Source organism: Rhinolophus sinicus, chromosome 3 (assembly GCF_057876585.1).
Source record: "Rhinolophus sinicus isolate RSI-liver-muscle chromosome 3, RSI-T2T, whole genome shotgun sequence".
NCBI lineage: Eukaryota > Metazoa > Chordata > Mammalia > Chiroptera > Rhinolophidae > Rhinolophus > Rhinolophus sinicus.
This window is the reverse complement of record NC_142503.1, coordinates 135,925,069-135,939,120: the sequence shown is the minus strand read 5'-3', so window position 1 is coordinate 135,939,120 and position 14,052 is coordinate 135,925,069. Positions and strand designations below refer to the sequence as shown.

Below are 14,052 nucleotides of genomic sequence, written 5' to 3'. Positions count from 1 at the left end.
GTTGAGCCATTTCTTCTTGTCAAATCTGGCTTGCCACCTCCTCCATACTGCCTTTTGTTCTGTTTGTACCTCCCTCCAGGCCATTGTTGTATTCTCTACTGTAATGTGGCTGGTAGCTTTTGGACACTTACTGGGGTGGGATCCTGGTTATCTCTGCACCCCCCATAGTTCCTAGCACAGTGCTCTTTGAACAAGAACCATGGACTTGTGGAGAGAACATCCAAGCCTGTAACTCCAGCTCTGCCACTTGGTAGTGGTATTATCCACGGGCCAGTTGTTTATTGGGGTGGTATTCAAAATATTTAATAACTGGTGCGGCACAGGCCCCCGTCAAAGTGAACAGATGCAACTGGACACATTGAACATCAGCCCTGTAGGAACTTTCTCATCTGTAAAATAGATATAGTCCCTACCTCCCTCACAAGGATGTTATGATGTTCAAATGAGATCATACGTGGGAAAATATTTTGTGAAATGTTATGCAAATATGTCAGGTGGTTGTGGGATTTCCTAGGCTAGTGTGAGGGTTTGGGGGCCCTGCCCTCAGCATTCCCTTCTGCTCTGCTCAGAACAGGCTCCTAGGAGCTGACTAAGGAGGTTTTGATCAGTTGAACAGGACACAACAAATTGGAGAACTGTTAGATTCCACAGAAACTCAGGATATCAGCTTCAAGCATCATTTCGGTCCTGACAATGTCAGTTTTTTTGGTAAATTTTGGAAGATCTAATCAAGCCCAAAAGCCCAGAACAGGATTTTTGAACTTTAATTAAGCTTTTTTTTTTCACTTGAAGACATCTTGTTCTATTGCACAATGACCTTAAAAGTCAGAATCCTAAAGACATGTGAATCTCTGATTCTCATTGTGTATCAAGGGGCTGATCTGTAAATGAAATTAAATGCCAGTGACATTAACATAGATTGAAAGAACAGTCTACTCCTTAGTTCCTATTTTGTCCATAGAGTTCCTTGATTCTTCTTTTTCCCTTTTCTTCTTAAAAACTGTGCTACTTTCCTCACCTTCAGCTCCCCGCGTCCCCTAACATCTCTGGATACTGGGAATACACATCCTTAGCTATTTCTTCCTTCCAAAAGCATTAGCTCTTACTCATAGTAAGTGTGCAGCTGCTGTTGTGTTTATCAAGTGGTTGCTAGTTGATGTCTGTTCTTATATATGGTGATTTAAGTGTAATGTGTACAGAAGGAATGATTGGAAGTAGACACACCCTTTTTCTTATCCTTTGAGGATCCCCAGGACTGTCATAGACTGAAAACCCTAGAATCAGAATGATAAAGTAACCAGGACAATAATTTGCAGCCCTTTCCTGCCACTTCCTAGCTGTGGGACCACTGATGAGTTATTTGACCTCTCTTCCGTCTGTTTCTTCACGTGTGACACAGAGAAATACCTACCGCGTGGAGCTGTGGTAACAATTAGAGAAAATGTCTGTAACATGGCCTTGCCCATATCTGGCACATGGGATGCTCAGTGAAAGGTAGTGACACTGTTGCTAGTATTCTAGTGCTGAGGTAAAGGATGTACCTTTAATCTTCACAGCTCTCAGAGCAAGAAGCCCTGGGATACTGTGGAAAGGGCGGGGCTTGAGTCAGAGGACCAGAACTCAAGTCCCAACACTGGCACTCAGGAGCTGTGTGATTTCAGGCAGGTCACTTCACCTCTCTCTCCGGTTCCTCACCTATAAAAGAATAAACATAATACCCACCCCCCAGAGTTGTCTTGAGGCTCAAATGCACTAACATGCATGGGTAGGGTACGCAGCAAGAAAGCACTAATACATGTACGTTATGAGGGCTTTAACAACAGAGGGAGGGTTTCGTGTGCCTACGTGACAACTGTCAGGCAGCCTAGATATTCGGGACCCACAAGTCAATCAGAAATCACAGTGGTTTGGACTCAGTTCAGGCCCTTGTTCTCCCTAAAAGATATCAAAGCTCTGTCTTATCTTGACTGATCTCCTGATTCTCTCTCTGCTGGGAGGGATGGGGGTAGGACATTGTCAAGCTCTCATTCTGCAAATGAGCCCATTGAGGCTCAGAAACAATCAGCGCTATCCCAAGGCTGCACAGCCTGGGTTCGAATCCCAGGTCTGCCACTTAATAGCGGAACTTGGGAAAGTTACCTTTTGCTTTAGTTTCTTCATCATCAGATGACAGTAATACCACCTGTCTCATAGAGTTAATACACGTAAAGACTCTTTCTGTGCAGGAAGCATTCCATTGTATGTAAACAAAAAGAGAGCAGCAGAGAAAGACAGATAGTGAGAGAGGGAGAGAGAATCAGGCTAACCTTTGACTATAGTTAATTTCTTCTCATCAGATGCTGCATTCCCTCAACTACCTCATATTTCTCTTGGCTCTTCCTTCTCCCAACTGGTATCAATTTTGTGAGTTTCAGTGGTGCATTTGGACTCTTTCTGTAAGACGGTGACACAGCACCAATTCATGACTTGGGTGTGTTGAAACCTTATCCAGTTGTTGGCTCCTTAGTAGAGCACTGTTTCGTCTTTCCTTCCGATAGTAAGAGATTCCTTACCCAGCCACGCAAGTCTCTCTTTCAGAGTTGTTCGCCAGGTCCTTACGCAGATTTCTCTCTAGCACCTCAGTAAACTCTAAGAAATCCTTTCGTCTTAAGGTCTCGGGGGGGGTGCACTTAAAACCTAGGATTGGAAGGAAGTTTTGAAGGCCCCCAACTAACTCTGCCACGGAGTGGAACCATGCGCGAGGGGAAGCCAAGTCCAATCTGGCACAGACGGAGTCACAAACACAGTAGACAGGCATTCTTTGAGTTTTAGTTATAGTCAGTGTTTCGTGAAAAATCATAGTTTTATTTAGGCTAGCTGAAGCAAGGAGAAAGTCAAAATCATGTCCCAAATCCAGCAAGAGAAATAAGAACAATTCACTGTTGCTGTGCCTCAGTTTACTAAGCATTTCTCTATATTTAATCAAATGTAATCAAACTACAAACAAAGAAGGGGAGAGGAGACTTTCAGAATAACTTTTGATTACAAGACATTGCTCAGTTACTTGTACCATTCATGGTGATATGATGATGTTTTTGGTACAGGACTGTTCCCTGCGGAGAATTATAAACCAATGACAGTTTTTATGGTGAAAACACAATTTGTGGTGAGACTGTACTTGGTGTATTGCTATTTTATGTCAACATACACCAACGGCTTCAGTCCTGTTACGCCCTGGAATGAGGTTATCTAGGCATGTAGGTCTGTTAGGATCCAGTCACATTGAGAAAAACTTTGTGAAGAAGGCTGAATTTGAGGCTAACCAGTTTCCGCGAGGCCTTGTATTATTTCACTATGTGAGAATTTGGGAAGTTCCTCGAGTTGCTTCTTAGTACCTATTCAGTCTGTCAACAAATATGCAAAAAAAGGCCCAGAATTGAACAGATAAGAATGAGGCCAGAGGAAGGTGCGCTAGTGAGCAAGGAAAGAACGGCGCCCCAGATTTTCTTCCCTGTTTTGTTTGCATTTCTGTTTCTCCTGGCCCACTCCCCCTTTGCTTACCTCTCTCCCGGCCACCAGCTGGCCGCTCTGTGTCCTCTGGGAGGGTTTGCCCTCTACCAGGCACATTCCTATGGTGCTGTGGTGGGGAATGATCACGGTAAGCCAGCCAGGCTGGGTCACCAACAATCAAATTGCCACTTAACTTCTTAGCCAGATAATTTTATTTGTTTCCATGGAGTTCCATGGGCCCCAGAGAAGCAGCTGTCCCAGGGTGTCCAGTGGACATTACCTTTCAATAATGGCTCTGAGGGTTTGAAGTCATAACATCGTTGTCACCTCAGAATCGGATCACTGGGTCTGCCCAGGACCTGTCATTTCTCCTCCTTCCCCTTGTCTTTTAGTGCCAGCCCCGCCCCTCAACCCCCAGCCCCAGAACTGTGTCCAATTTTCAGAACTGAAGAGGACAGCTGCCCTTGCGACTTTTCAGGCCCCTCATTCTTCAGATGTGACAGGTCCAGTCGAGATGGCAATTCCCAAGGAAGGCCAGCTCTCTTGCTCAGCAGAGGCAACACAGCTAAAAGCTCTTTTTCACTTTAGGCAATTCATGCGCTTGGTTAGACATTTATAGATCGCAGTCGCTCATCCAAAAAATCTAGGTCATCCTTTACACAGCGCTTCACGCTTCGGAAGCAAAGCCATGCCCAGGGAGGGACGTTCCTGTTGATGCCTGGTTTGGCTGATGGGGTGGAGAGAGTGCCTGCTGCAGTGGGGGGTGGGGGGGGGGGAGGTGGGCCAGCACAGGGGCTCGAGCCCCCAGCGGAGCTCTTGTTTTCTCCCACACAGGCTCCCTGGCTCACAGGCTCTCTGGTTTCTCGTTGTCCTAGCTAACTGAGGACAGGAATAGCTGCCTTGTGGTGGTGTCGGGAAAAGCCATGGCTTTAAGGGTTCAGCTCTCCAGAGAGATTTTTAGAGTATATGTACCGAATTGCAGTGAGAAGGGTGAAGAGGTTGGTCTGTATGGGTGTAGGGCTTTTTGGGGAGAAAGAAGTGGAGGGTGGGTAGGAAGTTCAGTTTGTGGCATGAATGGCTGTAAGTTAGAGCTTTTCCCTGTAGAACTAATCTTCACCCCACTCATCTCCTAATCCCTAAGAAGTGGCAGGTGCCAAGGAAAGGGCCCTGGGCTGGGGACCAGATGGCCATTCCTGTCCAGGAGCCTCCACTCATCAGCCCTGGGATGGTGGCCAAGTCATAGTACCTCAGTTTCCTCATATTTATAATGGAGCCAATGGTCCCTACTGCCACACAGAGTTGTACAACTCAGGTTCAGCACAGGTGACTCTGCTTGTGCTGAACCTAAGTGTTATGAAAACATAATGTACAGCTATCAGGTGTTCTCATCTAGGAGAATAGTGGTCCTCCAGGGCTGGCTTGCTTCGGGGATGGTTTGTGTATGCAGGTGCACGTTTTGTGTCCGTGCCGGTACCTGCATGCGTGTATCTAGATGTTGTGCCACTTGAAACACCTGCCCCTCGCCCACCCCTGGTCCCCGCTCCACCACTCTGACCCAGCAGGACAGTGAATAAATATCAGTAGAATGCAGGGAGAAAGCACGGGATCTTTTCCTTCACCAAGTGTCTCCCCAGTTGGTCTCTGGGACAGGAGTCGAGGGAGGCCTGGTTAGACCAAATCCCCTTTATGCAGGGCTCGAGGAGCCAGGCTTTCCCCTTCTCTGAGTCCCTGGCTTTGGCCATCATCACCCCCAGAGGTTAGGTGGGAGCAGAGGGAAGAGGTGAGCCTGACCGGCCCCCTTTCCACTTTTTTAAGACTGCTTAAGGTCCTGTGGCAGAAGTTTGAAGTTGCAGGTCATGGTTACATTGAGGCTTGTGTGTTGTCCACATCATGGGGCCCCCGGCCATTACCGATAGATGGTTAAAAGCTAATTGTAACCACGATACTCAGAGCTCCTGGACACTGTATTGGGCCAAGGAATAGAAAATATTCTAGCTAGACATACACCTTCTCACTCATGTGGCTGGCCCCACACCATCGGCTTGGTGTGATATACCAGGTTCTCCCAGAGGCACCAGGAGCAGGGCTGGGTTTATAAGGAACTGGGTGGGACACCTCACCTCACAGTAAAATGGTTGTCTTTAGGTTAGAGCACCGACCTGTTCTTTTGTGTCATGCCCCCAACGCTGACAGACTCCCTCCTCTCAGTACACCAATTTCTGATGTTCTGCCTTTGGTACATTCAAAATCCCTTCACACGTCAAGAGATTGCCATGGAAACCAAAACAAAGGAGAAGAAAAGACTGTTTTGGAGTCTCTCTGGTGTTGGAAATGTTTTATGTCCATTTTGCAGCAAGTTGTTTCTGCCTCATGCCCCAGACAAGCCTTTACTGTAGGAAAGTCTCCCCAGCTCTCACCAGCACGGGCAGGGCCTGGAATGCAGCCCTTTGCAACTTGGCTCTCACGGGATTCTAAACATCAGGGAGCAATGCATCGCTGTCAGAAACAAATAGCTTATTTGAGGTGAAACCACAGAAAGGAAAAAAGAGTGTGCAGGCCGATTTAGAGGAAGAGGGTTGGACCATATGGCTTCTTGAATCTTGAAGTTCTGGGTCACCTTATCACGGCTATCAAGAGACGTTTCCTGAACCACCACACTGCATGGCGTCTCTCCCTTCTCGGCACTTCACCACCACTCAGCATGGCTTCACACTTCACAGTTGCTGCCGGATATTGTTCGGTGTCTCGGATGTGTGTCTCACTCCCCCAACTAGATCGTGAGCTCCTCCATGATGGGTTTTCTTGGAGCGCTTCAGATCTGCTTGGGGACCTGGGACAATGCCTTGCACAGAGTCGATTAATGATCAGTATTGGTTCGCTGTGTCCAAAACTGTTTTTAATGGCAGTAAAATGATAAGTTGCTGAAATAGTTAGGGAGATATGGATCGGATGGAAGGTCGAGGTGGAAGATGCCTAAAGTCTTTTCTACCCCAAGATTCTACGGTTCCATGGAATGTAGCTATTGCTGCCACTGAGTCTAATTATGGAAAATGGGTCATGGCTTCATAGACAAATGACTTTCTAGGCGCCACATGACTTTTCTGTTTGCTCTGTGGAGTAAATGGTTCACAGGTTGGGTGGGTCTTTAGTATACTTCTATAGCAGCACACATTACTTCCTAAGTCAAGTGACAGAGTATGTCACTTCACATTTCATACCCCACTGAGGTTTCAACCCTTTCAAGAAGTCTTCCTCTGAAGTGTAAGAAAAAGCAGATGGTAACGAGAAAATATGCATATTTTATTATGCATTGCACCTTTTACTTATTAGAATTTTTAGTGTGATACCCAGCATTTTTTAAAAGCCTCAAGATGCAATCAAAATAAAATTATTCATTGAAATATTTAAATCAGCTTACAGCAATTTTATCAAAATAACACCCAGCAGTCTGGGAGGGTAGATTCCCTTTGACTACCCACATGGAAAGCTGACTTTCAAAAGAAGACTTTTCCCCTCAGAAAGAGAGGTAGGTGCTCTGGGAGATGAGGACAGGAAGGGAATGCAACCTCATGAGGTCACATGGAAGTTGAAGGTCATAGGGGGAGAGATGGTGGTGGGATAGAGGGCATGTGAATACTCAAGACATTCTCCTGTTGAAAAAGGAAAGCCAAGAAGGGGCTTCTCGACCTCAGTGCAGAGGTGCTTCTTCTGTCACCCCGCCTCTGCCTCCCTTTGCTGAGTGACTCATCCCCTGCTAGCATGACCGTTGGCCAGCCCTCACTCCACAGAGAGCACGTGAGGATAAATAAGCTCAAGTAGGGAAACATCATGCAATTGTGTGGAAGAGGAGGTGTGAGGTACAAGTGAGTGTGAATAGGATTGCGAATGTGAGGCACGGCAACCTTCTCTTAAAGGCAACGTCAGTGGTCAGTATCAGTCATCCAGCGCTTACCCGAGTTTGTCAGAAGTCACCCAAGTACAAAAGCTACTCTTCCAAATGCATATCGATTCCAATCTAATGTCCAGTGGCATCTTTTTTGTTTTTAGCCTTAAGGAGTGGAAGAGATCTGAGAGCTCATCCACTTTAGCCCCCTCATTTAACACTTGAATTCCTCGTCCTGATAAATGGCTACGCAGCGTGCAGCGACTGTAGTGGACAGAGCAGGGGTTTGGGACCCAAACAGACCTGGAGCCAGATCCTAGCCCTTCTACCCATTGTCTCTCTGACCTAGAACACGTTACCTGATCTCTCCAGGCTTTAATTTCCTCCGCTGTTAATAGTGAGCCATACCAACATTGCAGAGTTGTTGTGAAAATTAGAAATAGCTTTGTCAAGTGCTTAGCCCAGGCCCTGGGATTTTTCATAGGATTTCAGTAAATAATAGCTGCTCTGCCAGTTACAGTCATGCTTATGAAGTGTCCCTCTCCAGCCTCCTCTCGAATGCTTCTGTGATGGGAATGCTTCCCTTGTTGGGCAGTCCTGGTGGTTAGACGTTCCTGCCACACGTTGTGCCCCATTCTTTCCTGTAACTTCTATTCATCCTCTCTGGTTCTGCTGACCCCACAGAACAAGTCTAAACCTTCTCCCACAAATAACACTCCAAATATTTAAAGACAACTCTAATCTCTCTCCCGAGTCTTATCCATAGCAAGCCTATTTAGTTCCTTCCCTATGTGACTTGGTTTTCGTCTCACCCAGGATACTTCTAAGCCCCTTTCCCTAATATATGAGCATCCATGGAAAGAGGCTAACCAGCCACAAAGTACAATTGAGATCACTAGTCTTAGATACTGTTCATACTGAATAAGCCTGCGACTGTGTCCATAGCTCCTTTGAACATTCTAATGCATATGCTACAAATGTATTTCACAGTTTCTCCTGCCATTTACCATAGTATATGGGAATATGAATGCTACTACTTCTGTGAGGAAAGCTGCATTATAAAAACTATTATTTTCAGATGCTGAATTTAAAAGTTACCTCCCCATAACTGTAGTAGAGTTGATTGCATTATGCCCCCATCTCCCAATTTTTCGCCTTCTCTGTGTCAGTGATCTTTTCCATTTTGACTGGATATTCTTCAGTATAACTTGCTTTGGCCAACAGAACAAGCCAGAAGTGACAGCATGCCAGTTCCAAGCATAAGCTTAAGAGGCCTTGGATATTTCCAGTGGGACTTTGGTGCCCTGCCACCACCATGACAGAACATATCTCAGCTAGCCCACAGGTCCAAGGAAGCTGGGGGCATGTAGGGCAGGACCCCCAGCAAAGGTCAGCCGATCTCAGCCAACCCCCAGCCATGCCTCAGACACTTGAGAAAAAATACATGAGTTTTGGGGTGGTTTGTTATGCAGATTTTTTTTGTGGTAAGAGATAACTAATACAGCAATTGTGTGGGCTAGAAAACACAGCAATAGCAATACTAACCCTACCTCCCCAGAGTATAAGTTTAGAGGAATTAATGAAAGATCCACCAAACTATAACCAGGCTAGCTGAATACTTCATAAAAATGATTTGTCAAGTTTTAACCTTGAGATTCTTTTGTAAACTGGCCAAGAAGAAAATAAGTATGTATATTACATATCATCAATGAAATAGCCAGTGATAAAAGTGAACTCAACATCCAAGACACGTGAAAAGTTAAGGGGTCCTCTATTTGATACAGTCCACTCATTTACTCAACAGATGTTTAATGAATACCTACCATGTATCAGCCCTGTTCTAGGCCCTGGAGAGACGGTTGTGGGGAAAAAAGAACAAGACTCAGGTCTTATGAAGGTTATATTCTAGTGGCAACTCAGAAAATAAAAATTAACCAAATAGAAACGATAACTCCAGATAATGATTAGAGCTATGAAGAAACCCAGGCAGGGTAATGGCTACCTTCGGTAGTTTACGGAAGACCTCTGAGATTGTGACATTGAAGCTGAGGCCTAACTGACATGAATGGGCCACGGGAAGCAAGACCATATTACAAGAAATAATACAAAGGCCATGAGGTAGGAATAAACTTGGAGGGTCCAAGGCACAAACAGGTGGGGAGAGGAGCAATGTGGTATGAAATGAAGTGGGAAATAGTAAAGGGGACAGAGCTTGTGGAGCTCCATTGGCCATAGTATGGAGGTAATGGTTTAATACATGTATCGTGGAATCCATTAAAGTGTCTTAAGCACATGACCTGATGTATGGGTTTTAGGAGCTCACGTGCTCCTGGCTTCTGTATAAAAAATCGATTGTAGGTGGACACAAGTGGAAGCGGGGAGGGCAATTAGGTTATTGCATGGTGGTGATGGCTACAACTAATAAGATGGCAAGGATGGAGAGAAATGGACGGATTTGTGATACACTTTTGAAGGTAGAGTCAAGACTTGCTGATGGGTTCAATGTGAGAGAAAGTGAGAGATAAAGGATGACTGCTAGGTTTTTTGTTTGGGTGACTGAGAGGATAGTTGGTGGTGCCATTTCCTAAGATGAGGAAGAATGGAGGAGGAATGAAATGGGGCAGGGAGAGGTCAAGAGTTTTGTTTGGATGAGTTAGGTTTGAAATTAGACGTCTGAGTGGATTTGCCAAGTCGGATGTTGGACATACTAATTTGGTACTCAGGGCTGAAGATGTAAGGCGGACAGTCGTCAGCATATATAAAGTATTTTAGCCAAAAGACTAGATGAGTTCACTTAGAAAAATAGTTACATTTTTTTCTAATTTGAAATTTAAGAAGTTTTAAATTTTAAAAATTGTTAGAAAAAAAGAAGTGGGAGGAGTAAGCCACAGAGCATGGTGACATTTAAAAGCTCAGCAGAGGAAGAGAAGACAGAAGAGCATGAGAGAGAAGCTGAGCGTGTGTGATGTTATGGGAGCCAGGAGAAGAAAGTGTGCTGGGAAAGAGAGAGTTGTCAACGTGGGTTGAGTTGGGTTGAGTGCAACTTGAGTCATAGAGTAAGATGAGGACAGAGGCATAAACTATTGGATTTGGCAATGTGGAGCTGGCTGGTGACCTTGAAAGTAAAATGTGTAGTAGAATAATAGAATTAGAAGTCAAAGTAGAATGGTTGAAAATGAACAGGAGGTGAGAAATTGATGACAGTGAAGTTTTAATGAAAAAGAGAACAGAGACATGGAGAGGTAGCCATGGATTTAAGGTTTTGTTTTATTTCATTTTGTTTTAAATAGGAGACTATGGGGCATGTTCAATGCCAATGGATGTAAATCAGGAGAGAGAGAGAAAAGTTTATTACGCAGGAAAGAAAGTGGACAAAGGCAGGATAAAAGTCCTTGAGAAAGGAGGAGACCAGAGCACAGTGGCAGCGTTGGTTCCTGAGAGGCCTTCCTTGGAAATGGAAAGCAAGCAGTAAGAGTAATAGAGTGCGGGTATTTGGTGGGTTTGGTGATGGGAAGTGCGTGGTCCTCTTAGTTTACTTACATTTTCTCAATGAACTATGACTTCAGGTCATCCTTTGAGAATGAGGCAGGACTTCTGAATCCTCGGCCCAAATGCACTACGTCCTTCATTTACCATTTGGTACACTTGGAACAAAGGACAATGACAACCCTTTATATAATGTATTTTAGAAAGCTATCCAATGATCAAGCCCAATTCATGTTTTATTCTTTTCATTTGATACTTTACCCTGAATTATTCAAGTTCCCAGCCGGGAATAGAATTCACATGGTTTGTTTAAATGACCACACTTTACTGAAGGAACTATTTACAGAGATGAGAGTGGATTTAGAGAGCTGCACCCAGAGACTACCAACAGCCGGAAGTCATTGCCGCCATTAGGGCCAAAGGGCCAAGGGAGATGAGTAGTGTCAGATCCCAGTGAGAGCTGGAGTCCTGAAGGAGGGACCAACCAGTGTGAACATCCACCAAGGAGACCTGTAGCTACTGTCAGGCAAGTGGTGCCTGAGAAAAAAAATATCCTGACTTCTCTCTCCTTTCATCTCTTTCTGATGCCTCCCAATGGCTGAACCCAGCTGGAAGCTAGCTGGCCATGGTGATGCAACCCATGGTGAAGGACAAAGAGATCTGGCAGCAAATAACCAGCACAGCCTCTAATACTTCATGCCATAACTGTTGAAAATATTTTGGAAACCACTCTAAGGGAAATCTTTATACCCAACACCAGTGTATAGAATGCATCTTATTGTAGCTACCACCCAGGATTTGGAAAACCTAGCTAACCATGCTCTTTGATACGAATCATGGCTGCCTGTAACCCACCAATAATCCCCAAATGTAATGTTTGCCCATAGTCTTCCTCCTTTGTTTGCATCCAGAGATACACAGCCCAAAAAACTAGGGAAGCTTATGTTTCACAGCTCCTCCAAGTCCATGGGAGAGCCCTAGAAATGGATTTAGATGGTCATACGTTTCTGTAAAAATTGCGAAAGTAAGGTCATTTATCTATAAGCTATTAAGACTACAATTTTTTTACTCTGACCCCAGATGGGACCCCCCCCTCCTGAATTATACGCACTTTAGGCCCCACAAAACCTGTGTGTGCCTCTGCTTCCAACAGAGACTCGTGTACTGGTGCAAATTTTATTCCTTTCCGAAGATTCTGCCACTTTTCAGGCGGGGTGATTAATGAACATCAAAGTGGACATTTTGGGAAGGGGAGAATGCAGTAGGAGGATAAAAGCAGAGAAGGGAGGGATGTGTGGTGCTAGAGGCAGTGGAAGGAAATCTCTGCGGGAAGAGCCCACAGGTGGACTGTGCAGCCCTCAGACGGGGCCTCACTCAGCTGCTGCTCTTTATGTTTTCAGATGCAGATGGAAACCTGTGTCGAAGTAACCAACTGTTGCAAGTCATGCTGACCATGCACCGAATTATCATTTCCTCTGCTGAACTGCTCCAAAAAGTGATCACCCTATATCCTTTTAGTACAGTGACTGGCTATCCCAAAATGGGATTCCTTTAGAAGTATCTTGAAATTTGAAGTGTCCTTTCATATTGGTTTGGAATAATCCTGAGAGGTAAGTGGGTTCATATGTCCTTTCAAGGTGTGTGTGCGTGTGTACACATATGTACGTATGTATCTTCTGTTGGGTCGGGCAATATTATTGATTGCCAATTGCTCTAGGAAGTAGTCAAAGAAATCAACATGCAAAAACAGGCTTCTTCCGTACCTGTCGCAAGTAAACATACTTTTCCTGTAGAACAATCAAAATTCATATTCATCCTATGCAAATTGACAAGCGTGCAAGCATGACTCAAATGATGAACTGCATTCTGGCTTTCCTGTCCAACTCTGCAATCTTCCCAGATTCTGAAGAAAGCTTCCTAATGCCATAGCATCTGGAGAGTCTGCTGGTGCCTTTTTGCTCAGGCAGCAAGCCCTGCTGGATTTTAACCTTCTTATGGGGTGTGAACTGAGTAGGGGAGATAAAGTGCCTGCCCTATCCCTCTCGCTGATGACACTGTAAGCTGTGACCCCTGAAGAAGAAGGGCCGTAGGTGGGGTGAGACTGTTTAGCACCTGAAGCCCGGGTCTCTGGCACTGAGTCACAAGGCGGCTCTTCAAATTTTGTACCACTCTCCTGACCCCTCCCTTTTCATCTTATGGCACACAGAAAAAAATAAATGCCATCAGGACTGAATCTTTTCTTTAAACCTACTTAAAAATCTTTACCACGCATCTCAAAGGAGGGGTTCCCAGTGGCATTCCAAGGGCGGAGCCTTACGAGAGGTCCACAGCCTAAGAGGTGCAGGTAATAAGTGGGTGTCTCGTCAGCAGAGAAGTTCAAAAGTATAATAAAACCGCCTCAAAGTCGGTCTGCTGTTTATTAACTCAATGCACCAGCAATTCTAAACAATGTCAGGGTAATACTTCTCACTGGAAAACTGTTTGCTGATCTACGGACTAAACTGTACCTGAAGTGCCCGCCCTTGGGACACGGCCAGCTGCCTGCCCACAAGGTGGATGCACTGCTCCCCCCTTCCCGTTCCTCCCTTGCGCGTCTCACAGAATCTTACCCGTCAGTTTGTGTCCTCTCTCCCCTATACTGTTAAACTCTGCTTCTTCAATGGCACCTGCCTCTCAGCCTAAAACACATTCAAATCTCCCCAACCTAAAAATAAACTCTCAGCCCTGCCTCCCCTTCATTCCATTGTTAGGGTTAGAAATTTGATGTGCAAACTTCTTAAAATAGTCTGCATTCAGTATCTCCAATCTTTCAACTCCCACTCGCTCCTTAATTCAACTGTGGCCCCCACCACTGCACTCAAACTTTCCTCTGATGTCACCGATGACCTCCTTGTTGCTAAGCCCCAGTGGCTTTTTTCCATCCTTGTTTACTTTGACCTCCCAGAAGTATTAGGCATTATTGACAAACCCGTGCCTCTCCACTCTCCCTCCAGGGCTCCGGAATTGCCCCTTCCTGGCTCTCCTTCTTCCTGGGCTCTCTCTCCTCCACCATTCCATCTAGCATCTTCTTTGAGCACCTCTGAAATATAAGGATAACATCCTGGTTTTCGTCTCACTCTCCTTCCTTCCCTGAGTGATTTCTCACCAGGATTGTCACCACCATTCCTCTGTGTTGATGACTTTCTGAATTTCTC

General features: G+C 45.2%; 1 protein-coding gene across 3 annotated transcripts in view; it reads left to right on the top strand.

Annotated features, from left to right (window-relative positions):
* RASGRP1 (RAS guanyl releasing protein 1) overlaps positions 1-14,052 on the top strand; it is a 76,166-nt gene that overhangs the window by 31,398 nt on the left and 30,716 nt on the right. For 2 of the 3 annotated variants that reach the window (XM_074327920.2, XM_019725514.3), the window contains exon 3: positions 12,259-12,364. In XM_074327920.2, coding sequence (XP_074184021.1) covers positions 12,259-12,364 — 106 coding nt within the window. Of the gene's footprint in view, positions 1-12,258; positions 12,469-14,052 lie in introns of those variants that run through there. The other variant, XM_088797134.1, reaches the window with a different exon arrangement.